The sequence below is a fragment of the Eulemur rufifrons genome, chromosome 3 (genome assembly GCF_041146395.1).
Source record: "Eulemur rufifrons isolate Redbay chromosome 3, OSU_ERuf_1, whole genome shotgun sequence".
NCBI lineage: Eukaryota > Metazoa > Chordata > Mammalia > Primates > Lemuridae > Eulemur > Eulemur rufifrons.
In genome coordinates, this window is record NC_090985.1 from 4,186,998 (window position 1) to 4,210,215 (window position 23,218).

Consider the following 23,218-nt stretch of genomic DNA (forward strand, 5'->3'; position numbering starts at 1 on the left):
CTGGGATGACAGGCTTGAGCCACTGTGCCCACCCAGGCATTAGTGCCCTTCTGTAGGGGCCTGAGGGAGCCTGCTCACCTCTTCCACCATGTGAGGACACAGCAAGAAGGTGCCGTTTGTGAGAAACAGGCTCTGAACAAACCCTGAATCTGTCGCTTCTTTGATTTTGGACTTCCCACCGTCCAGGACAGTGAGAAGTAAGTTTCTGTTGTCTATGAGCTATCGAGTTCATGGTATTCTGCTCTATCAGCCCTAATGGACTCAGACACTGTGGTACATTGGGAGCCCTGTGTTCAGGGGCTCACAGTCCTAGCGGGAACGCCCTGGCCATGTGACGAGTGTGCAGGGCGTCAAGGGAGGGAGGTCGGGGGAGTCCTTGGACTGTTCCACGACCCAGCTGGGGGAGCCGAGGCCAGAAGACAGGCCGGGAGGGGCGCACGGCCGACGCTGGCGGCCGGGGGTGCCGTCCACAGCAGCAAGGCCTCCTGCCAGCAGCCCACGGGGAGTGGGAACAGGTGGCAGATACTGGGGGCGGGGAGGGCCGCTGCAGAGAGAAGGCAAAGGCCTAGCTATGGGCTGTAGCAGTCAGGCCCAGCCTCCCCTCTGCAGAGCTAAAGTCCTGACGGCAGGGGCTCAGGTCGGCCTGTGAGGGTCACAAGAAGCAAGGCCAGTGCCCACTGGAAACCGAAGTCCGCAGCCGAGCAGAAGCAGAACCTGGCTCACTGGGGCTCTGCTGGGGGCTGCCGCCCAGAGCTGCACACTCCTCTGCCTCAGGTCACGGCTGTCCCCAACTGCAAAGGAAGCTGGACCTGGCAGGTGAGGGTGAGGCTCAGTGGCCACAGGGACAGGGTACATCCGAGGTCACTGCAGCCCACGAGATCAGAGCAGCATGGACATAAGGGAGACGGGAACTCCAGAAACACAGGCAGGGAGGGGCGTCAGGCCTGACCGACCGGCGCAGAGAGCTCAGGGTGGGAGGAAAGGCGGGGAGAGCTGAGGACAAGCCACACAAGGAGTTCCTTGAACCCCAGCAGCCCAGCACAGAGGCTGAACACTGCAGCTTATGCAACCAGATGGCCTCGGTTCAAATCCTGCCTCTGCGTCTTGCCAGCTGTGTCACTTTAGCCACGTTACTTCACCTGTCTGGGCCTCTGATATCCGTCCACTAGGGAGAATAATAGTACCCACCTCATGGGGTTGTTGTAAGGATGGAGTTAAAACACAGAAAGCACTGAGGACAGTGCCTGCCCACAGTGCCACGTCAATATCTGCTAGTATTGCAGTTATGTGCAGTGAAGCAGTTTGAACATCAACCAACATTTACCAAATTGCATTCCAGGAAACCTTCAACTAAGAGAAACTGCCATCAGAAAACTTCCTATGGTCCAATAACCTTGGAAAAAGCCTCACAGCATACCCACACCAAGCTCTGACAAGTCCACAGTTAAAATAACAAAATGGAACTAAAGCCCCAAACAACCCTGTCCAATTTTATTCCAAGCCTGTGCCTCCTGGAACCCTCTGAGCACCTCGTGGGACGGTGCTGCACAGGACACCAGTGTGGGAAGTGCCATGGGGGAAGGCAGTGGGACAGGAGTGTGGGACACATCATCTGCGGGGAAGCCACGGAGAGACCCTAGTGCCCAGGAAGGGAGGAGGGGAGCAGGCTTCGGTGTGGGGCCCACAGCAGAAGGACAAGGTGCATGTGAGGGACCCCAAGGAGAGGGGGACGGAGAGGACCAGGATGCCATTTGCATGCGGAGGGGAAACACAAGGAGGCACAGGTGAGCCTGAGAACTCACGTTTGGGGGAGGTAGGAAGTGGGGGCGCAGAGAGAGGGGCTGGGCTGGGAGGTGTCCTCGCTTTACTGAAGTCCCCGCTGACTCCATCGCCCCTGCCCTGTTAGTGTGGAAAGCCTAGTAGGTGCTCACGGTGCGGGTGCAGAAAGATTTCTCACACTGGGGTTAGGATATATAAAAGTAAAAAGTTTATCTTCTTGGAGACAGTGCGAGAGAGAAAGAGAGAGGGAAGGCGGGGAGAACAGGGAGACTGTGTGGCACCCCAAAGAAAGAGAAGGGGTGTCAGCAGCAAGGACCAGTGGCCTGCTGATTTTATGGGGACAAAGGGAAAGAAGAGAATTAGTGACTGCTGTCAGTTAAAGCAGAGGCGGCTGAGGAGTAAGTAGCAGGGGCTGCAACGTCAGCTGGTCCGTCTTTCCTGCTTTTTCTGCTCCCGGACACGCGGTTATCTCTGAGATGTAGTCAGGCTCATCGCAGGGGATGCGATTTGGCCCGAGATATGGTTTTGGGCAGGAAACTGGGGCCTGGAGCTTGCCCCCTGCTGTCCCTCCAGGGGCTTCCCAGGAACTCCTGGAGGCTGTAACACAAATTCTAAAAGCAGATTCTGGCCATGCAAAGAGAAAGCTCTGCAGGCCCTTGTTGTCTGCTGGCTCCTTCCAGGCCTTTGTGAGCACAGGGGTCCCTGCAGGGTGCCTGCCAGCCAGGCAGAGACAGAGCAGGGACACCGCTCCCGACTCATCTGCACATGCTGGTAGGAAATTGCGGGATTAGGTATGTTCCTGTCATTTCTGCAAGGTGCCTGCTTTCATTGCCAAGTGTGGGACTGAGGGTCTAAGCCCTGCGGCTTCCCTGAGGAGGGGCCTGGAGAGGGGAAGATGGGGACAGGGGCTTCCTGGGGAAGAACAGCCCTCGGAAGGCACAAGGATGTCCGTCCCCGCTACGCACAGATCGGGTGGCTGTAAAACTGACAGCAGTTGTTCAGGGTCCCTGGGCCGAACTCCAGGCCGACGCTGAAAGGAAAGCAGAGGTTTCTGTGAGACCTGCAGGCCGGCTCTGCTGGCCACTACCAGGCAGTGCAGCCCTGGGAAAGTTACTGCACGTCTCTGGTCCACCTTCCTCTTCAAATTCGATCCTCAAGCCTTCACTTCCTCCTCCCCTGGCCACATCAGCTGCAGCCATGACATTTGTACCTTTCTCCCTGGTGCCAAAGGCATCCCCAGCCACATGGGCCTCCCGCACGCCATCACCGCTGGTGCCCCCGTGCCCCCACGGCCCCGTGCCTGGCCCTCACCTCTGGAAGGCCTGGCGGCAGCACTGGTACACCTCAAAGCTAGTGCTGCTGAGGGTTGTGTTTAGCAGGGACACACAGTCGACCTCGGCCCCCCTGGGCACGTAGAGGATGCCTGCGAGGGAGAGCAGCTGGTGAGCAGAGCCCCCACTAGAAAATCACGGCCCCAGGTGCTGCGCCCGCCAGGCTGCACTCACCCACCACGCAGGCGTTGACCAGGTTCACACAGGTGCCTGTGAAGAGTGCTCGGAGCATGATCCGGGAGAAGTCGCTCTTCCGTTGCCGGACCATGGAGGCTGCAAAGGAACAGAGTGCTCAGGCCGAGGAAGCCACATACCTCTCTGCCCATGTTCTGTGGCTCTGGCTATGTCTTCTGACCTCCCTTGTGCTTCTGGGTAGCCAGAGGGACAGACATTGTCCTCCTGGCCACTTGCTGAGTTTGGGAGCATTTCTGTCCTGGCTCCAACCCCTAGGTGATGCCCCACGTGCCATTAGTGGCAGGTGCAGGAAAGAACCTGAGTTTGGAGTCAGGCAGACCTGGGATTAAACACAGGCTCAGCCACTGACTAGCTTGGGCCATCACTTCACTTCTCCAAGACTCAGTTTCCCCTCTGCAAAATGGCATGATCATGCCACCAGGCAGGTGGCCATGAGGAGTGGACGTGCTGTTTGCAAAGAGCTGAGGACAGAGCAGAGCCTCCTGCCCACTGCAGCTGTGGGAAAGGCAGGCCAAAGCCTCGGGGGACAGGCCAGCGCCACACCTCCTGTCCCGAGCCAGGCTTGGCCTGCAAGGCCATGGTGCTGACCTCTTAGGCGATCCCCAGCCGCGGAGAACATGGGCTGGGAAGAAACTCCGTGGCAGCCTTGTGCAGGCCCTGCCTTGGACAGACAAGACAGCTAAGGCCCACAGGGGGGCCTTAGCTGGGGGCTTAGTTGGGGGAGTTCAGGCCCCCAACTCTCCAGGACATGGGGGAGGGGACTCACTCAGGCCTCCCAGCACGATCCCGATGGAGCCGAAGTTGGCGAACCCACAGAGGGCAAACGTCGTGAGGGTTTCTGCTCTGACCTGAAATACACAGGTGAACGGAGAGGGGCTCCCACAGACAGGATGGGCACCCCCATACCACCCAAGCTCTCTGGCCTTAATTTCACCCACATCCAACATGTCCCTGCCCTTTGAGCTCTCTGTGCTGCGCCCTCCCAGGCCCCCCACTCCCACCTCTCCCACTTGTCCTTCAAGCCCTTCATCTTCATCACCAGCCGTTCTGGGTGTGACTGCCTGGCTCAGTCCTCTCACTCTGGCCCTACTAAGCTCTGTCCCCGACACTCTGTAGCCCTGTGCCTCTGGTTGCTGTGCTGTCATGCCAGGAGTGGGGGAGTGTGGCCTGCCGGACAGAGTAAGGGACTTGGAGCCCAGCCAACCTGTCGTCCAGCCTTGTGCCACCAAGTATCAGCTCGAGCAAGTCAACAGACTTTTAAAGGTTTCGCTGCGCCATCTGGAGTGTGGGAATGATAGTGCTTGCCGGGCAGGGCTGTCCTAAGGACCATCTCATGTTTGGGAAACGCCAGGCACAGAGCGCTTGTTTGAGTAAGGTGGCTCTTCCCTTCATTCTCAACAGTTGTTTAATGCCCCAGAAATTAGTCTTAAGAGCCAAAACGAAAAATTTGGAAAAAAAATCGGTTTAGGTCCATACCTCACACCATATACAACATTAATTCTACATCATCGAAGTAGATAAATATTAATATTTCAAGCATAAAGTGATAGAAAATATAGATAATTACTGTAGTTACAAGGTAATATTATTTCTCTCATTTTGGAGAGGAGCAAAGTGAGGCTCAGAAAGGTCAGGGAACTGAGGCAGTTCACACATCCAAATCTCCTGGCTGTAACTAGTGCATCATATAGTCTCAGGACTTTAACGCTTACCAAATAAATTTTTTTTTCTTTCTTTTTTTTTCTTTTTGAGACAGAGTCTCACTCTATTGCTCGAGCTAGAGTGAGTGCCGTGGCGTCAGCCTAGCTCACAGCAACCTCAAACTCCTGGGCTCAAGTGATCCTACTGCCTCAGCCTCCCGAGTCGCTGGGACTACAGGCATGTGCCACCATGCCCGGCTAATTTTTCTATATATATTTTTTAGCTGTCCATATAATTTCTTTCTATTTTTAGTAGAGACGGAGTCTCACTCTTGCTCAGGCTGGTCTCGAACTCCTGACCTTAAGCGATCCTCCCGCCTCGGCCTCTCAGAGTGCTAGGATTATAGGCATGAGCCACCGTGCCCAACCAAAAACTTTCTAAGTTTAGAAATAATAGAAGAAATCACAAAGGAAAAGCTTTGGTGTAAAATACATTCCTGTGCTCACTTCAGCAACATATGAACTAAACCCGGAACGACACAGAGCAGGTTAGCATGGCCCTTGCACAAGGCTGACACGCAGATGCTTGAGAGATTCCATATTTAAAAACAATCCCTGTTTACAAAATGAAAGGGGAAAAAAAGAAAAGACTAGGAAAAATGCAGGTAGGAAATATAACAGGAAAGGCCTAATGTCTTTATAACAAAGAGTTTATATAAAGATTACTGGGAAAGTATTAAGGCACCTGTATCCCAGCCTGCTCACCTACAGCTGTGCTCCCTACAGCAGCCCAAGTGATCTTAACATGCAAACGGGCCAATCCTCAGTAACTTCCTGCTCCTCTGCCACTCTCTTTTACAATCACCCCTGCTCTAGCTGTGCTTCTCCCCTCTCTGTTCCCTAAACAGACCACGTGCTTTGCAACCTCAGGGCCTTTGCACACGCCTCTTCCTTTGTCTGGAATGTTCTTCCCAGCTGCTCCTGGTTGGCCCCGTCTCCTTCCTCCAAGTCTTAGTCTAAATGCCACACTTCAGGGAGACCTCTTCTGACCAGAGCAGCCAAGAAAGACCCTTCTCTGCTTTTTCTTGTTGTTTTCTTCATAGAACTTACCACAAATTGCGGTTATTTTTTATTCCTTTCCTTTCCTGTATTGTCTGTGTCTCTCACTAGATGTAAGTTGCATGAGACCAGAGACCGTGTCTGTATAATTACCCGCCCCCCGCATTTTTTTCTTTCTATTTTTTTTTCTTTTTGAGGCAGGGTCTCACTCTGTCACTCAGGCTAGAGTACAGTGGGTGTCATCATAGGTCACAGCAACCTCAAGCTCCTGGGCTCAAGCAACCCTCCTGCCTCAGCCTCCCGAAGTGCCAGGACTACAGGCGGGAGCCACCATGTCCACCTAACTGCCCCTTTCGTCTCGGTGTCCATTGCCTAAGGGGTCTCAACAGACACCCACTGAAGGATCTAAGTTCATAAAAACGACCCCCAAGGGCTGTGCCTGCTATTACCTCTGAGGAAGGGGAGAGACCAGGGCTGAGGGCAAGGAGTGAGGGGAAACCTGTGTTTTATGCTTCACACAGACTATTTTTAAACTAACGACTACATTTCTTTATCATTTAAAAAATAATCAAAAAGACAAGAAAAATATTTCCCGTTAAAAGTTGCTAGTAGCCCAAGTAATGTGAATTAATACAATGAGCCATTATTTGCTCATTAAAGTAGAAAACCTGTTTTTGCAAAGAGGCTACTGAAAGCTGTTTGGTGTGCGGTGAAGCAAATGCTCGCCACACGACCGGGGCCTGTCATTTCAGCTGATGGCTTCAGCTGCTGCCACCCTTTGGGGAGGTTCCCGGCAGCAACCGCAGAGGACTCCTGTGTGACTCAAGCAGCCCACATCTGGGACAGCTCCTGAGGAAATGATCCAGGAAAAGGGGAAAGTGCTACGCACAAGGATGTTCATTTCAACACGGTGGCTAATGGTCAAATAATGGAGTTGACCTGAATGGCCCAACAGCAGGGATGTGTTAAATGTGTTAGGTGACATATATGGAAAATGATGCTTACGTCACAACAGTAAGTAAACAACAGAGCTGGCCACACCCCAGTGTGGATGCTCTAACAGCAACAATGTAAACGCTCTCTTCAAAAGAATAGAAGAAAATGGAGAGAACAACAGTTGTTACTTTCTGATGTGAGGTTACGGGTAATTTTTTCATTCTCAGTAATGTTACTCGAGCTTGCATTCACTTAGAAAGGTTAATTTTATGGAGCTTCGGAGGCTTGTTAGAATAAACTTTAACCAAAGAGCCAAGCCCTGGACGGCACGCAGTGTATTAGCAGGGGAGGGGACGGTGAGCTCTGCCTGTCTCGCTCCCTCTCCCGGCTCATGGGAAGCTCAGGCTATGCCTTCGGTACTGTGGCAGGTACTGCCCCCTGTGTTCCAACTGAAGGGGCAAGGCGCAGCGGCTGGCCCATGTAGACCTAGATCTCAGCTATCTCAAACAAGGCTCTTTCTTCACACCTGCACCTCGGCCTCCTGAGAGGCCCCAAGACAGATGGCAGCAAAGCCTGAAGCCATCCTGTTTCCCAGGACCATAGGATGTGGCAGGGTAAGTGCCACTTCAGTGTGTCTCAGCCAGGCCCAGGGAGCCAGGCTGCAGGGGGGGACGGAGACACTCACGGAGATCCACTGCTTCCTGGTGCCAGCCCACTCCTCAGCCCCTGCCAGGCGGCGCTGCTTGTACTTGGAGAGTTCCTGATAGGCCACAAATTCGTTCAGAAACAGCCTGATCCCCAGCAACTCAGCCACCACGGGGCAGTCCTCCCAGGCCACGCCCATCAGGAAGGCCACAGGCCGCAGGATGTAGGAGCAGATGAGCTAGGGCATGAGGACAAGAAGCATGGCTGGGACCCTGTGCTGGGCCCAGACCACTGCCCACTGCCCACCCGAGGCCATCTCCTCCACAGGCTGAGCGGGCTGGCTGGACCCACACCTGGAAGCTGAGCCCGTCGATGTCCACCATGTTTCCCAGCCAGGAGAGGACAGCGTTGATGAAGGCCAGCATAGCGAGGTACGCAATCAGGTTGGCAGCAATGCTGGTGACCACTTTCACTGAGATGGTGGCCCCATTGCTGACTGCTTCTATGAGGTTCCGAGCATCTCTGTTGTTGCGGTCAAAAGTGATCATTATTGGCCTGTCCCAACAAATGGCAAGGGTCCCCATCCTACAGACTCAAATTGAAACCTTGGACAGAGCAATTCAGACCGAGAGGACCTTTGTTATCCCTCTGAGACCCACAGCACGAGAGACAGGTTGGTCAAAGTGCTGGGATGAGACCCAGGTTTCTAGCACGGTGCTGGCCCACACAGAAGCCATTAGCCAGATGTGGCTTTTGACCACTCTAAGGGAGGCTGGGTCAAACCGACTTGTGCTATAAATGTAAAACACACACCAGGTTTTGGGAATTTAGTATCAAAGAACGCAAAATATTTCCATAACTTTCATGTTGATTGAAATATAAAATTTTTATGTTGAAATGAGAATATTTGGGTACACTGGCCTAAGTAAAATATCTTACTAAAATCCCCCTATTTCTTAGTCCTTCTTTGGAGACTCTGTCACAAAAAAAAGGACAGAGTCTACTTAACATTTCAGCATTAGAATATTTTGTTTATACTTTGGTCTCTTCTCTTCCTTCCTTTGTGTTTTTTGTCTGTCTCGAGACAGGGTCGGGCTCTGTCACCCTGTGTAGAGTATAGTGGCATCATAACAGCTCACTGCAACCTCAAAATCCTGGGCTCAAGCGATCATTTTGCCTCAGCCTCCCAAGTAGCTGGGACTCCAGGCACGTGCTACCACACCCAGTTAATTTTTCTATTTTTAGTAGAGATGCGGTCTTGCTCTTGCTCAGGCTGGTCTCGAACGCCTGAGTTCAAGTGATCCTTCAGCCTGGGCCTCCCAGAGTAGGAGGATTACAGGTGTGAGCCACCTCACCTGGCCCTCTGTGGGCTTTTTAAAAGACAGCTAGAGGAAATTGAAGATGACAGAAGCAGCTCATGTTCTCTTTCCATGGGACAGCACTGCCCTGGAGCCTCAGGACGTTGTGACATTGGGGTTGCCCACTGTGTCCCCAAGCACATTAGTGCACAGGGTGGTGCATTTTCAACATTTTTTTAAGGATTAAATGTGACACAACACTGGTTAAGACTGTGAGGAAGAGATGCTAGGAGGTAAGTGAAATCAAAGACAGTGCGAAATACGTCAATAGGTGGTTGACACCTGGTGGTCAGGGCTCAGGCACGTGGAGGAGGTGGCATGAAGCCTTTTCATGACATACATACACAGGCCACAGGCCACACCCCCAAATCCAGGCCTCACTCCCAAGCCTGGACCAGTCCGCTGTGTCCTGCTGGTCAGACAGTGGAGATTAACATGTGAGAAGCAGAGTCTGCATGTTTGCAAGCACTGTGGTTTGAATGTTTGTTCCCTCTGCAACTCGTGTCAAAACTTAACCCCCAATGGGGCAGTATGGAGAGGGGGGGGCTTAAGAGGTGATTGGGTCATGGGGGCTGACACTATTTTGGATCAATGGGTTAATGGGTTATCAGGGGCGTGGCACTGGTGGCTTCATAAGAAGAGGAAGAGTGACCTGAGCTAGCAGGTAGCACACTCAGTCCCCTCACTACACGATGCCCTGCACCATCTCAGCACTCTGCAGAGTCCCCGACAGCAAGAAGGCTCTCAGCAAATGCAGCCCCTTGACTTTGGACTTCTCAGCCCCCAAAAATGTAAGAAATGAATTCCCCTGGCTTATAAAGGACCCAGTTTCAGGTTTTCTGTTATAAGCAACAGAGAATGGACTCAGGCACAACCAGGGCAGCAGAAGAGGACAGGCGGGCCTGGGCTGGTGGAGGACAGTGATGGGCAGAGGGAACAGGACCCTGCGCCTGTGCTCCACCCCCCCGGCCCCCCGCAGGCCCTCCTGCTGTGCTCACCCGTAGGTCAGTTTCACTCCTTCCTCACTCTTAAACTTGGACTCCTCCACCTCTGGGTAGACCAGCTTGGACAGGGCCAAAGCACAAGGGGCAGCCATCACGGACGCAGCAATCAATGAGGCGGCATCGATCTGCAAGAGTGAGGGTGGGGGTGACAGGCAGACGGTCAGAGAAATGTTGGGGGCCAAGGACTGAGGCTCAGGCCAGCAGGGGGACATGTGTAGTCTCCCCACTGCTATGTCCTCGTTGTCATTACTGCTGTGATCATTGGTAATAACAATACCTTTGTGCACAGAGGGTCACAGGCTGTATGTACAGGACTCGTACTTCCTCCCAGAACTTCCCTCAGTTACACAAGTGCTGCTATCCCCATTTTACAGATGAGGAAACTGAGGTTCCAATGGATTAAATGTGACTTGCCCAAAATAAAAGAAGAGAAGGCGTTAGAACCCATCACATCTTTTGGCTCCAAGTTGAAAGTGCTTCCGTCCTTTTTAGGAAGTTTTTTAGCTATCTGTCTTTGACCACTAATCCCTATTAGCTGAGTTTCTCTCTTAGCTGAGGGTTTTGTGGTAATTTTCAACAAAGCTCCAGAACTGATAGTTGAGATGGATTTAAGAGGTAACCCGATTCAACCTTAGCATAGGTCATGTCCTAGTGTAGGAATAGTACTCCCTCTATAGGATCCCATTTTGAATGCTCACTGTGACGGGGAACTCACCACCTCAAGGCAGTGCATGACACCGCTCCTGTAGTTCGAGAACTGTTTCCCAGAAAATCTGTCGCCCACAACAGCCATCCTTGTGCCCTGGGTCAGCCCCCAGGGCCGCTCCCGGCATTCTCCCTCCTGAATTTTCATCCTCACTGTGGCCCCAAGCCCTTTGCTTCCCTGTTCTCTTCCACAGAGGTAGATGCGACACTTTAACTTTCCCCAGAACTGTGTCATTTACTAAGTGGGGAAATTTGAACCAACTCAAACATCTAACAACAGGACAATGGCCACACGCTGTCATGCTGCCACTGAAAATGATGGTGCTCAAAGTCTCACGATAACACGGGCACATGCCTAACAATCGCATGCAGAGAATAACCAAGACGACGGAGGAGAAAACAAACCCCAGCGATGCACGGAAAGAAGAGCAGAAAGAATACCCCGGAATGTCAACGCACTAGCTGTCCCTGGTACTGGGGTCAGGGGTCATTTTCTTTCCTTTCTGCTTTTCGGTATCTTTCAAAATATCCATGATGTCATTTTTATGATTATAAAATACACTTGTTCTCCTTAAAGTTTATCATAAGCCAACCTCATTCTCAAATTTCAAATAAAAAGGTGAAAGGAGGAGGAGGGAAGTTGAAGTCCACGCTCAGGCTGATAAAAGCAAAGGCAGAAGCCCGAGAAACACCCCGTTGTCACCCCAGGGACGTACCAGGACCTGCCGATGAGAAGCCAGGCGGGAAACGCTCCCAGGCTCTGAAACCCCTGGATCGTCCTTCGTCCTCTTCTAAACCCCAGTTGTTCTTTTCCATGACAAACAGAAATTCCTTAAAACGTGGACAAGAACCAGCGACAGCCTGACAGGTGTGCGGGCCCCGGGTCCTGCTCCCTGCTGGATGAAGCCCCACTGGGGGCGGTGTCCTCTCTGCACTGTCTGGGCTGGGCGTTGGGACTTCACCTCCCTCCTCCTTGGTGGCCCAGCTCCAGTGGGGACAGTACCAACACCCGGAATCTTGGGACTTTTCCCTCCACCAGCCAGGACTCTGCCCCTTCCTCCGGCTTGTAGATTACGTCTGGTTTGTAAACTTGGGTCCCAGCGGGGAACATACTCTGCAGTTGTCACATTCCTGGACACTGTCCTCTGAGTGGGCCAGTGGTGGCCACAGCCTCAAATGCCGCGGCCGGTTGTTTCCTGCTCCCTGTGGAAAGGGCTGAGTCCCTCACAGGCGGGGCTCCCTGGGTGCTGGGTCAGCCCCCCCCAGCCCCCCCCCCCCCACTGCCAGCTGCTCTGCAAGGCCCTGACATCCCCAGCCCTGCCTCCAGGCACCCGGTCAGGAATGCCTTCTGTCCTGCCACCTGAGGGCCCACTCCTGCCACGGCCCTCCTCTCTCTGACCCAAAGGTGTCCCATGTGGACAGGGATCAAGGATAAGACCGCCCCACTTGAATTTTCTAAAGGCTCTCTGCTGAGAAAGGGAGTAAATCCAGACAACTGCAAAGCATTAAGTGGACAGTTTCAGAAGGACAGATTTCTGACCCCAACATGTCGGGAAAGAACTTTCGCTCCTTCACCTCCATGTGAGGCATCCCCTGCCTCTTACTGTATTTAATGCCCGCCCTGCCGTGTGGTGGGCAGTGACTCTGCCCATTGTACAGATGGGGACACTAAGCTGTGGACTCACACTCGGCCCTGCGCGGGGTCTCACAGGCCCTGTGCACAATTCATGGAGGAACATGGGTGGCCAAGTGCTCAGTGTCACCCTGCCCAGCCTGTGTTCGCAGCTTGAGGCTCACATCTGGGTCTCCTCTCATGGGGTCCCTGAGCCGGGAGAGGGACAGTCTCTAGGGGGTACCGGGGGAGCCGCTGCCTACCTTAGAGCCTTGGGGAAGCGTGGTGTGCGTGCAGCTGTGGGTGGCAGTCACAATGAAAGGGTTCAGCTGTGACCCCTGGAGCCACGGAGGGGAGGCCTAGACCAGCATTGCTCAATACAAATATTATGGGATACACATCCATAACATAAAATTTTCTATTACAGTAGCCATATCTTAAAACGTAAAGAGGCACAGGAAAAATTATTTATTTATTTTTCTTGAGACAGGGACTCACTCTGTCACCCTGGCTAGAGTGCAGTGGTGTCACCATAGCTCACCGCAACCTCAAACTCCAGTGTTCAAGGGATCCTGCTGCCTCAGCCTCCCGAGTAACTGGGATTCCGGGTTCAAGCACCATGCCTGGGTAATTTTTGTATTTTTTGTAGAGACGGGGTCTCTCTATGTTGCTCAGGCTGGTCTTGAACTCCTGCCAAAATTATTCTCCCGCCTCAGCCTCCCAGAGTGCCAGGATTATAGGTGTGGGCCACTGTGCCAGCCTGTTAATTTTAATGTTTTATTTATCGCAATATATCCAAAGCATTTTCTTTCTACTCGTGCAATCAATATAAAATTATTAATAAAAATCTCAATCTTTTTCCTGCACTAAGTCTCACTGCATGTCACATTTCAAGTACTCAACAGCCACGTGTGGTCGGTGGCTACTGTGCTGACAGCACAGGCCTAGAAATGTCTGTGTTTCAGCAATAGGAGGGGTGCGGGGCAAACGGAGCCAGAGGCTAAACAACAGAGTGAAAGGTCTTAAGGATATGGGGGCTTGGAGGAGACAGCAAGAGGGACTCTTCTGGGATAAGGGGGCTGAGGGCAGAGCCATGGATACTGAGGACCTGACTGGGCAGGAGTTAAAGGACAGAGGGGAGAGGGGGCAAGGCAGGGTGCTGCAGTGGCGGCCAACAGCCAGGTGGGGACAGAAGAGAGCTTCTCTGGAGACAAGACAGTGGCCCATGCAGGGGTAGAAGGGGAGGAAGAAAGGAGGGGAGAAGGGAGGAAGAAAGGAGAGGAGGAGGGGAGGGGGGGGAGGAGAGAAGGGAGGAGGGGAGGAAGACCTGTTCCAGGCTCTCCCCCTGGGCCAGCTATGTTGTAGCCTGGGGCTTCCAAACCACAGGCTGTGACTGGAGGCCCAGGGACACACAACTGACCCTGGCCACCTGCACATTCCCTGAAGCTAAAGGGAAGTAGGTTCCCAGGCTCTGTCCCTGGGGAGGCCAGATTGCCCAGGGCTGGGCCTGGACTGTGGCCTGAGAAAGGGAAGGAAGGAGCCTGGGTATAAAGCCAGAGTGTAGAAAGGGAGAACGTTCTTCCAGTATTTCGGTTTTAAGCAGTGGCTGGGAGCCGCAGTGAGGCTTTAGCACTAGGGGAACACCAGAGGTATTGTTTTCATAACTGTAGGGACCAAAGCAAGGTTAAGACATTTAAAGGCCCTGAGTCCCGAAAATATTATGGCATCGCCTTCCCCAATGTTCTACCATGAAAAAAGTTTCAGGAAGAAAGTTTTGGGTTTTGATTTCTGAAACACCAAATTCCTTCTAAAAACAACTGGCAATGGGTGGGTGGGGGCTGCATCAGCTCTGAGGAGCCCTTCCCGGGCCTCAGTGAGACAAGGTGCAAAGCAGATGACAGTCTCGGGCGCTTGGCCAGAATCCAAAGTCCCAGCGTGCAAGGGGCCCTTCTTAAAAAGTCACTGAGCCGCCAGCTCTGCCCAGGCAGCTCTGTGGGGAGTGGAGCTGAGCGTCTTGGTGTGGCCCAGGTGTCCTGAGTGAAGGACAGAGTGAGGGGCAGCCTGCCTTGTCCTCTTACCCACCGCTCGGCCACCGCCAGGGACAGAGATGACAGAGACAGGTGTAGTTTGGGACCAGAGAAGGGGACAGCTCAGGTCATTCTGTGGTCGTCCCACCCATACACATGCAGCATCAAGACAGCTTGGGGGACAGGCACAGGCAGGTGAGGGTCTCTCTGCAAACCAGCTGTCCTCGCTCCAGGGCTCAGTGGCATTGCCACACATGGAGTAACTCGCCCCCTCATCCCCAACCTGCGGGACATTCTGGCTTTTCTTTGTTCACAATTACAAATAATTTCACAATTTTACACTGAATATTTTTAGGAATATTTCTGTACAATATTCCTCACTGGATCAGAAGGAAGGAGTATTTTTAAATTGACTGATATATGTATAAAAAATACAACGTAATTTAAAATTTTTTTAAAAAATTCACTGACAGATGTTCTCCAAAAAGGTTACAGCAAATTAAACCCCCAGCACAGTGGGTGAGTACCCCACCCCCTGGCCATTTAGAGGCGCATAGAGTATTGTGTATCATTTACAAGAAACATAAGTTATATTATTGTTTGAATTTCTTTGAACATCAATGAGCTTGAATATGTTTTCATAATTTATGAAATATTTTCTCCTGATCAACAATTTTTTAGACGTTGACTTTCATCTACAGCACTACAGTAAATTTTTCATTTACATTAGTCAGCTCTGTCAACTATTTCTTTGTCCCTCTGGATTTTGTGTCTTGCCCAGAATGTTACAAGAAAAAGCAAGTTGCAGAAAAGTACGGGTAGAATCACCTCATCTTTTATGAAAAAGAAATCAAGTGTGTGTGTTCAGGTGTATGTAATTAGATGGCCACAAAGAAAGCTCTGGAATGACATATTTTTAAGTCAGTGGGTCTCAAGTTGAGTGACAATCCATATACTGGGCCCCAAACCTTGTTTCTGATTGTGCAGGTCTGGGGTGGGCTGAGACTTTGCATTTGTAGCAAGTTCTCAGGTGAGCTGATGGTGCCGGCCCACGGACCACACTTTGAGAACCACTGCTCTAAGCTGTTAAAAGCAGTTACCAGTGCGAAGTGGGGTTAAGAAACAGATTTTCAACTGTCACTTTTGCAACAACCGAGAATTTCTTTGACAGTTAAGGAAAAACCCACCGTCTCTGAGGATCTGCAAGTGGAAGCACAAGGAAGTATAAGGCACCGGCATCCACAGCAGGTTCCTCTGCCTGCGGCGCAGGAGGACTGAGACTGGTCTAAGCGCCCGGGTCACACCGCTGTTATTTGACCTACAAGTGCGGGTGATCAGTAGCTGCACCAGCAATAATGTCGGAACAGAGGAAGGACGTGAGCCCACAGAGTGTGGGGAGCGGGCAGGGAAGGAGTAGGGGAGCTCTCCAGGGACAGCCTGGGTGTGGGACTGTGGAGAAGTGAGCATGACTTTTGGGGTCACACAGATCAGTCTCAGATCCTGGCATTGGGTTTCTCACTTACTCTCTATGCCTCAATTTCCTCATCTGTGAAAAGGGGATATTAAAACAACTAGCACATTGCCTGGTACGTAGCAGGCACTCCGTACATGGAATACTGGGAGTCTTTCCCCCAGTGGCCATGGGAGAAGCCTGAGCAAATGGTGCAGCCTCCAGGCCTGCCTTGCCCAGGGGACGCCTCTCCTCTCCCCAGCACAGCAGCCCGGGCTCCAGGCTCAGAGGAGCCCAGGGCTGCTCTGGCCGGAGCTGTGTGGGGCTCCCACGAAGGTGGGTTTCAGGTCCTGGGCACAGCCAAGCAGAAGGAGCCTCTACCTACCCCAAAGAAGATATAGGCACCCAGCGCACTGAAAGCAGTGGTTGAGTAGCCTGCGGTCAGGACAACGTGGATTTCAGAGAGTGTCATGTCTGCCACGTGGGACCGGAGCAGTAGAGGAACCTCGATCTGCAAAGAGGAAGGATGTCAGACAAGCAGAGCTGGAATGGTTGAGCACTCCCTCCACCACCCCCCAGCCCAGGAGTGGACAGGTCACAGTGACACTGTGCCAATGGCCTGCCATGTGCCACCACCCACGGAGCACCTGACCACCGGCACTCACAATCTTCTGAGAGAGGAGCAGTCACCCCCACTTCCCAGCAAAGCACACGGAGGCTCAGAGAGGCTCAGAGAATGAGCCCCGCTCCGCACAGGGGTGGGAAGCAGGTGCCAGGCCTGAGCTGTAAGGAAGCCCGGGGGGTGGCCAAAAAGAAAGGGGCTGGGATGTTAGATGGTGTGTTCGCTTCAGAGCACTGGGCAGCCTGGCCCTCACTGTTCACTGAATGCATCGTTATTGAGCACCTACTGTGTTCCACACACTGCTCCACAGAAAAAGGGCACCAGGTGAACAAGACCAAGTCCCTGCCCTGTGCAGTTTCTAGCCTGGGAGCCCAGGAGGGTGGGAGTGGCTTAAGCAGCTGATAGGGGACATGGTTCATCACCAAGGGACCAAGTAGATAAGCGGTGGCACTTTAGATGGTGACATTAATAAAAGCTATGAGGATACGTGAGAGACAATGCCTAGCGCTTCAGGGGCATTTAAAATTGAGTAATCAGCAAGGGGCTCCCCGGGGAGGTGACCCTGGGTCTGGGTTAGCTGAGAGCTGAAGGAGCAACCGCAGGATTTGGGGACACAGCACCAGGCAGAGTGAAGAGCAGAGGCCCGAGGCAGGAATCGGCACAGCGAGGTGAGGAGCTCAGCAGGCCTGCGAGTCTGCCGCAGACACAGGGGTGACTGGGCGCGGGTCCCATGGAGGCAGAGGAGGGCAGGGCCCCGGCAGGGCTGGGAAGCAGGTGAGGAGTGGACCGGTTCCAGTGGGGAGTGGCGCCATCTGCTCTGTGTGTTTGAAGGGTCAGGACAGACAGCAGGGGCGGGGCTGGAAGCAGGGAGAAGAGGGGGGAGGGTGGCAGGGCGCTGTGGATGCCACCTGGAGGCAGCGCTGCAGGACTCGCGGGATGTAGGGAGCCAGGGAGGCAGAGGAAGGCAGGTGGCTGTCTAAGGTCTGTCTGAACACCCGCATGGAAGGTGCCAGCATTTGCTGAGAAGGAAAAGACTTGGAGAGGTGCAGGTGTGAGGACAGAAGGCAGGTTCTGTCTGCTTGGACTGAGCGTATCAAACGTGAGATGCCCCTTAGAAACCGGAGACGAGGGGCAGGAGCCAGGTGGCCATGGCAGTGGAGAGTTCAGCGCAGGGGTGAGGAATGCAGAGCAGGAGAGTTGGCTGGGAAGCCCTGGGGTGCTGCAGCGCGGGGAGGGGTGTTTGTGGGAGGACAGCGGGCCTGGCCTCGGCATTTGAGGTTCACATGACGCCGCTGCTCCACGCAGGTCCCCCAGGGCCTCCCGTTGGGAGATGTGGTGAAGCCCTGGGGTCTAGGTCAGCTTGAGCAACAACTTGTCCAGTTAGGTTACCTTGGGAGGTCCTCACGTCACCCAGTGTCACATTCACCTACGTATGTTCTCAGCAAGAAACACTGAGCACATTGCAGCTTTTCACACAAAATAAATGCTGTCATATTTTAATATCCCTTTCTTTTCCCTTAAGGGAATTTTGGGTAATTAATCTGTGAGCACATCTGTCTTAATTAGCTAAAAATAAAAGCAAAAACCACCAAAACACTTTCAAATTAACATGGTTGCATCACAACAAAAAAGATGCAAATGGGCTGGCTGCAGTGACTCAGGCCTACAGTCGCAGCACTTTGGGAGGCCGGGGTGGGAGGATCACTTGAGGCCAGAAGTTAAACATAAGACTGGGCAACAGAGCAAGATCCCATCTCCACAAAAAATAAAAATAGAAACATTAGCTGAGTGTGGTAGGGCCTGCCTGTAGTCCCAGCTATTTGGCAGGCTGAGACAGGAGGATGGCTTGAGCCCAGGAGTTCAAGGCTACGGCAAGGTATGATAACACTACGGCATTCAGGCCCGGGTGACAGAGTGGGATCCTGTATCTAAAACAAAAGGGCCAAGACAGACGCTGGAACGATCTGCAGAAGCTGACCCTCAGGAGGGTCAGGGCTTCTGAAAGGGACACAAGACTGGTGCTGTATTCAGAGACATATTTACTTTGGAAATGCATTTTCAGAAAGACAGAGGAAAGACAAGACAAAATGAGGTAGCGGAACAAACTCAGGACAGGAAAGAGAAAACGGGGACTCTAAGCCCTGGCTTGAGGTTGTGAGAACTTGGCCAACTCATTACCACCTCAGAGCCTCAGTTTCCTGTGTATGAAATGAGCAATGGGACTGCATCTGTAGGCTTTGTGAGTCTCTAGGCTGATGAGGCAGCTAGAATGGTAGGAGGTGCCAGACACATGGTGTCCTCTCTGGAATAGCCCAGGCAAAGGGATCCCCCAAATGGAGCATCCCTGGGGCAGCAGCCTTTGGGGACCATGGGAGGAGGTTCAAATGGCTCCTCCTCAAACTGAACCAGAGCTCCGGGAACCCAGGGGTCCATCCTCTCTGGGGAAGCTACTGATGAGCATGTGGGCAGGAGACTGTGGTACCCACCTGGCCCAGAAAGATGTTTGCAGCCACACTCAGGGTCTCGGTGGCAGTGGTGCCCATGGTGACCTGCATCGGCCAGGTAATCTGGAAGGAAGCAAGGTGCTCTTTATGGGCTGACATGGGCAAACCCCAGAGTCAGAGAGAGTCGGGTAGAAGTACCTGACACGTCTTCCTTCCAACTCCCAGCCTAGTGTGGGACCCCTCACCACGTGTCCCCAGAAGGCCCGTTCATCTTCTCCTTCCACACCTGCATTGATGGGGCTTTTCCACTTCCCAGGCCACCCATTCCACCTTAGCACAGCTCCAGTCCTTAGAGCAGAGCTTCTAACACGGGGGCAGGGGGCTCTGGGAGGGCGAGGGCTTGGGGAGCAGGGGGCTCCGAGAGGGCGAGGGCCTGGGGAGCAGGGTCTGTGTGCAGGGGCTATGCTCTGGGAGCAAGGCATTCTGGGACAGTGCTACCCCTGGAGCTGGTGACTCTGGGAGAGCTGAGGCCACTGGCACTGGGACTCACCTTCAGGATCAGCCACTGCATGAGGCCCATGTAGAAGAGAACCGACATGACGCAGCCAAGGAAAATAATGACGGGCAGATACTGCCGGGAAAGAGAGTATAGGGCCCGGTCAGAGGCAGGCAGGGCCAGGAGCCCCAGACAGCCCATGCAGACGCCTCACAGGGTCAAGGAAGCAACTCTGAATTCAGCATGAAATCCCAGGTATTCCACTTACGGGGCCTCTCTGGGGCAATTCTGTTCCCTCTGTTCTCCTCTAAGTAATGCCCAGGCTGTCCTGGGCCATGGAGGGAGGGGCCTGAGGCACCACTGTCACCCCTGCTTCTTTGTCTGAAATGGGGTAAGATGCCACCGCTCAGGGCTGCTGTGAGGGTTGCAGTGTCCGTCCTCCTTCACGAGCTCAATCCCTGGCCTCGGCCCTCGGCCCTCACCTCTGTCCTCTGCTTCGAGCCTGATTGAGGGGACCTGCATCGTTCCAGTGTTCCAGGTCCACTCAGTGCCAGCAAGCTCAGAAGCAGACTCATGTGACACCTGCAGCCAGCACCTCCTCCTGTCACCCAGTACCTGGCACCAGGCCCTGCACTGCTGGTCATTGACCCCAACATCCATCAGTTCTCCCCTCAAATCTCTTTCACGTCCATTCGCTCCTTCCCAGGTCCAGGGCCCCACTCTAGTGCTTTTACTTTTCTGTGGTCTGATTTATAATAACAAACTGGTAAAAAGTGAAGTGTCTTCTGCTGCAGGACTAGTGAATAAGCTAGGTGTAGCCACACAATGGTGCACAGAAAGGAGACAAGAGTGAGGAAGCCCTATGGCACTTGGGGAACGATTTCCAAGACAGTTTATCAAAAGGAAAGAAGGAAGGTGCACAACAGGGTGCATGCTGTGCTCTGATGCGAGTGAAAACCAGGGGGCAGCTGGCGTGGTGGGGCACGCTTGTGGTCCCAGCACTCGGGAGGCCGAGGTGGGAGGATCACTTGAGCCCAGAAGTTCAAGGCCAGCCTGGCACACAGTGACACCACATCTCTAAAAAATTTAAAAAAGTTGGAGCATTATGTGTGATCTTGTATGGTCATGGGATATCATAGAGGGACACGAAAGTGGCTGGATGCGGTGGCTCACGCCTGTCTGTAAATCTAGCACTCTGGGAGGCCAAGGTGGGAGGATCGCTTGAGGCCAGGAGTTTGAGGTCAGCCTAGGCAAGAGTAAGCCAGTGCTGCTACTAACAATGAAAATACAAAAAAATCAGCCAGGCATGGTGGAGTGAAAATGTAGCCCCAGCTACTCAAGGCCCTGACGCAGGAGGATCTTTTGAGCTCAGGAGTTCAAGGCTACAGTGAGCTATGGTCATGCCAGTGCACTGCAGCCTGGGTGACAGAGTGAGGCCCTGTCTAAAAAAAATATAAGTTAGCAAAAAAAGAGAGAGAGAACAAGAAGGACATGCAAGTGACTGGCAACAGCAGGTGCCTTGGGGAGGGAACTAGGCGCCCTGGGGATAAGGGGTGAGAGGAAGATTTATTTTTCACCTTTGACCCTTTTGTGCTGTTGGAAAGTCTCCTCTAGTCTCGAATTATTTGTTCCAAACAGTTTTAAGAGAGTCAGGCAGACTTGGTAGTAGCATAGAAGTATTCTTATGCTAAAATGTTCAGTGGGAAAACTGCAGCATTAAAATTACAGAAAGAAGCCTGGGAGGCAGTCCTCCCAAACAGTCAAGGACTTGCTTCTCTGTTCTGGGGCTGCGGACACGGTGTTCTCTGTTTTCTCTAGTTTTGAATTTCTCATCTGTTCCTGTAATTTTCTACACTAAGCGGGCATTTCTGAAGGGAGGGAGCACTGGCAGAGGACAAGTTTGGGCAAGACCATCCATTTGGGTGTGAACTGGCTGCGTCTGAGACGCCTGTGGCACGTCCAAGTGCAGTGTCAAGTGCGCAGCTGGATGACAGGGTCTGGGGCTCGCCCCTAGGGAGTGCAGGCTGAGCCCACGGGGCAGATGCAACTCACTGCGGAAATCACCCTGCCTGCAAAGAGCAGGGCTGAGGACAGCGCCCTGGGCTCAGTGTCATTAAAGGGCGAGAGGGGACACAGCAACCTGTGAAGGAGGACGTCCAGGAGAAAAGTATGATGGAAACCGCCGGGCGGCTTTGCAAGAAGGGCTGAGTCAGATGCATCAGAGATCTCGGGCAAGGTAAGGACCAAGCCGGACCCTTGGTAGCAACTCAAGGGTCGCTGGCCACTAGGTGAGAACAGTGTTGGAGGAGGGTGGGCACAGAGGCTGATGTCACCAGCCAAGGAGGGCCTGGGCCCTGACAGGGTAGACACAGCAAGGACGCCAGCCCTGTGGAGAAGCGGAGCCACCGCTGGAGAGGGGTTAGGGGTCGAGGGAGGGTTGTTTTTATTCTTTAAGAAGGAAAGTCTTGCGCAAGCAAATCTGGGCGGCTCTAGCTGAAAATGCATCTGGACTACAGAACGGTCCCTGAGGAGAACAGAGATTCTGCCCAGGCAGCTGCGGCTGGACACGAGAAACAAGCCTGCCAAGGTGCTTCCCCTCCCTTCCCAGACCAACCCGCAGGTTCCATCTCAGCTTGCTCCACTCGCCACCTCTGTCACCAGCTGCACTGCACTTGGGCATGTCACCTGACAGGGAACACAGGCACTGGCTCAAGAAACCCTTTCCCTGCCCTGCAACTCCTCCTGGCTGCCTGGGCTGCAAACAGCCCCAGCACAGGGTGTGATGACATCACCCTGCTCGCCCTGGGGGCGAGACACACAGAGGATCAGGAACTGTCTAGACTGCCTGTCCAGCTGATCCTGAGAGCCACCCCAGGGCAGCGGGGAGGCCTGCGGAGACGGGCCCCAGCCAGGAAGGAGGGTGCCCGGGGTGGCAGGACCCCGCTGCAGAACTGGGAATCTCGCCCCCCAGCAACAAAAAGGCGTTTTCTGTCTGCAAGATGGGGACTTTGGTGGAAGAGAAGCTATGTTCTAGGTTAAGTGCTGACTGTATACGGAGGGAAGGAAATGAAAGATAGCAGAGGTGACCCTCAGTTTCCTAAGGTGGCATGTTTACCACTAAGTGAGGTCCCTGTGCTTGGTTTGCTCTCACAGCCCAGGACACACCTTTGGGGCCTGCAGCATGTGAGACGGCAGAACAACAGGGCAAGTGGTTCCAGGCGGTGGGTGCTGCCCTGGGAGGGGAAAGGAGTGCCAGTAAGCCCTACTATGTGCCGCTGTGAGGGCCTACTGTGTGCCGGTGCCTGATGTGTGAGGACTCACTGATCCACAAAGCAACCACGGCAGATGCAACTGTCCCTGCTTCACAGATGGGCGCCCTGAGGCTGGGAGATCTTGGCCACCTGCCCAAGGTCACGTGCCTGCAAAGAGGCAGAGGCACCTCCCAGCCACCAGGCAGGTTGCCAAGGTCCTGCCGTGACCCCGAGGTCTGCGCTGGGTGCAGTTCTGTAGGCTTGTTCCCTGTCTGCAGGGGTAGCGTGCCTCCCCACAGGAGCCTGAATGCTCGTGTCCCAGCAAACCCATCTGGTCAAACCTAATCCCAGGGTGACAGTACTAGCAGGCGGGGCCTTTGTGAGGTGATCAGGTCATGGGGTGGAGCCCTCATGAACTCGATGGGTGCCCTGATGAACGAGGCCCCAGCGAGCTCCCCCGCCTTCCCACCATGCGAGGACACAGACAGAAGAACATCCCTATGACCAGCATGTGGCTCCCCTCACCGGAACCTGACCGTGCCGGCACCCTCATCTCAGCCTCCCGGCCTCCAGAACTCTGAGGAAGAACTTTCTGTCGTCTCTGAGACACCTGGTCTGCGGTTTCATCACAGCCTCCTGCACGACTACGACGAGCCCCTCCAAG

General features: G+C 53.5%; 1 protein-coding gene and 1 non-coding gene across 2 annotated transcripts in view; one reads left to right on the forward strand and one right to left on the reverse strand.

Moving 5' to 3' along the window:
- Positions 1-1,663: 1,663 nt before the first annotated feature.
- LOC138381922 (sodium/nucleoside cotransporter 1-like) overlaps positions 1,664-23,218 on the reverse strand; it is a 40,260-nt gene continuing 18,705 nt past the window's right edge. Inside the window, exons 9-18 of the mRNA XM_069466567.1 lie at positions 19,358-19,438; positions 18,850-18,930; positions 16,127-16,252; positions 9,942-10,072; positions 7,939-8,107; positions 7,626-7,823; positions 4,072-4,153; positions 3,285-3,383; positions 3,091-3,202; positions 1,664-2,809 (exon numbers count right to left, since the gene is read on the reverse strand). Coding sequence (XP_069322668.1) covers positions 2,737-2,809; positions 3,091-3,202; positions 3,285-3,383; positions 4,072-4,153; positions 7,626-7,823; positions 7,939-8,107; positions 9,942-10,072; positions 16,127-16,252; positions 18,850-18,930; positions 19,358-19,438 — 1,152 coding nt within the window. The 3' untranslated portion in view covers positions 1,664-2,736. The remainder of the gene's footprint in view (positions 2,810-3,090; positions 3,203-3,284; positions 3,384-4,071; positions 4,154-7,625; positions 7,824-7,938; positions 8,108-9,941; positions 10,073-16,126; positions 16,253-18,849; positions 18,931-19,357; positions 19,439-23,218) is intronic.
- LOC138382086 (U6 spliceosomal RNA) lies at positions 5,445-5,551 on the forward strand. Its single transcript, XR_011233258.1, has one exon. It is a non-coding gene; the product is annotated as a U6 spliceosomal RNA (small nuclear RNA).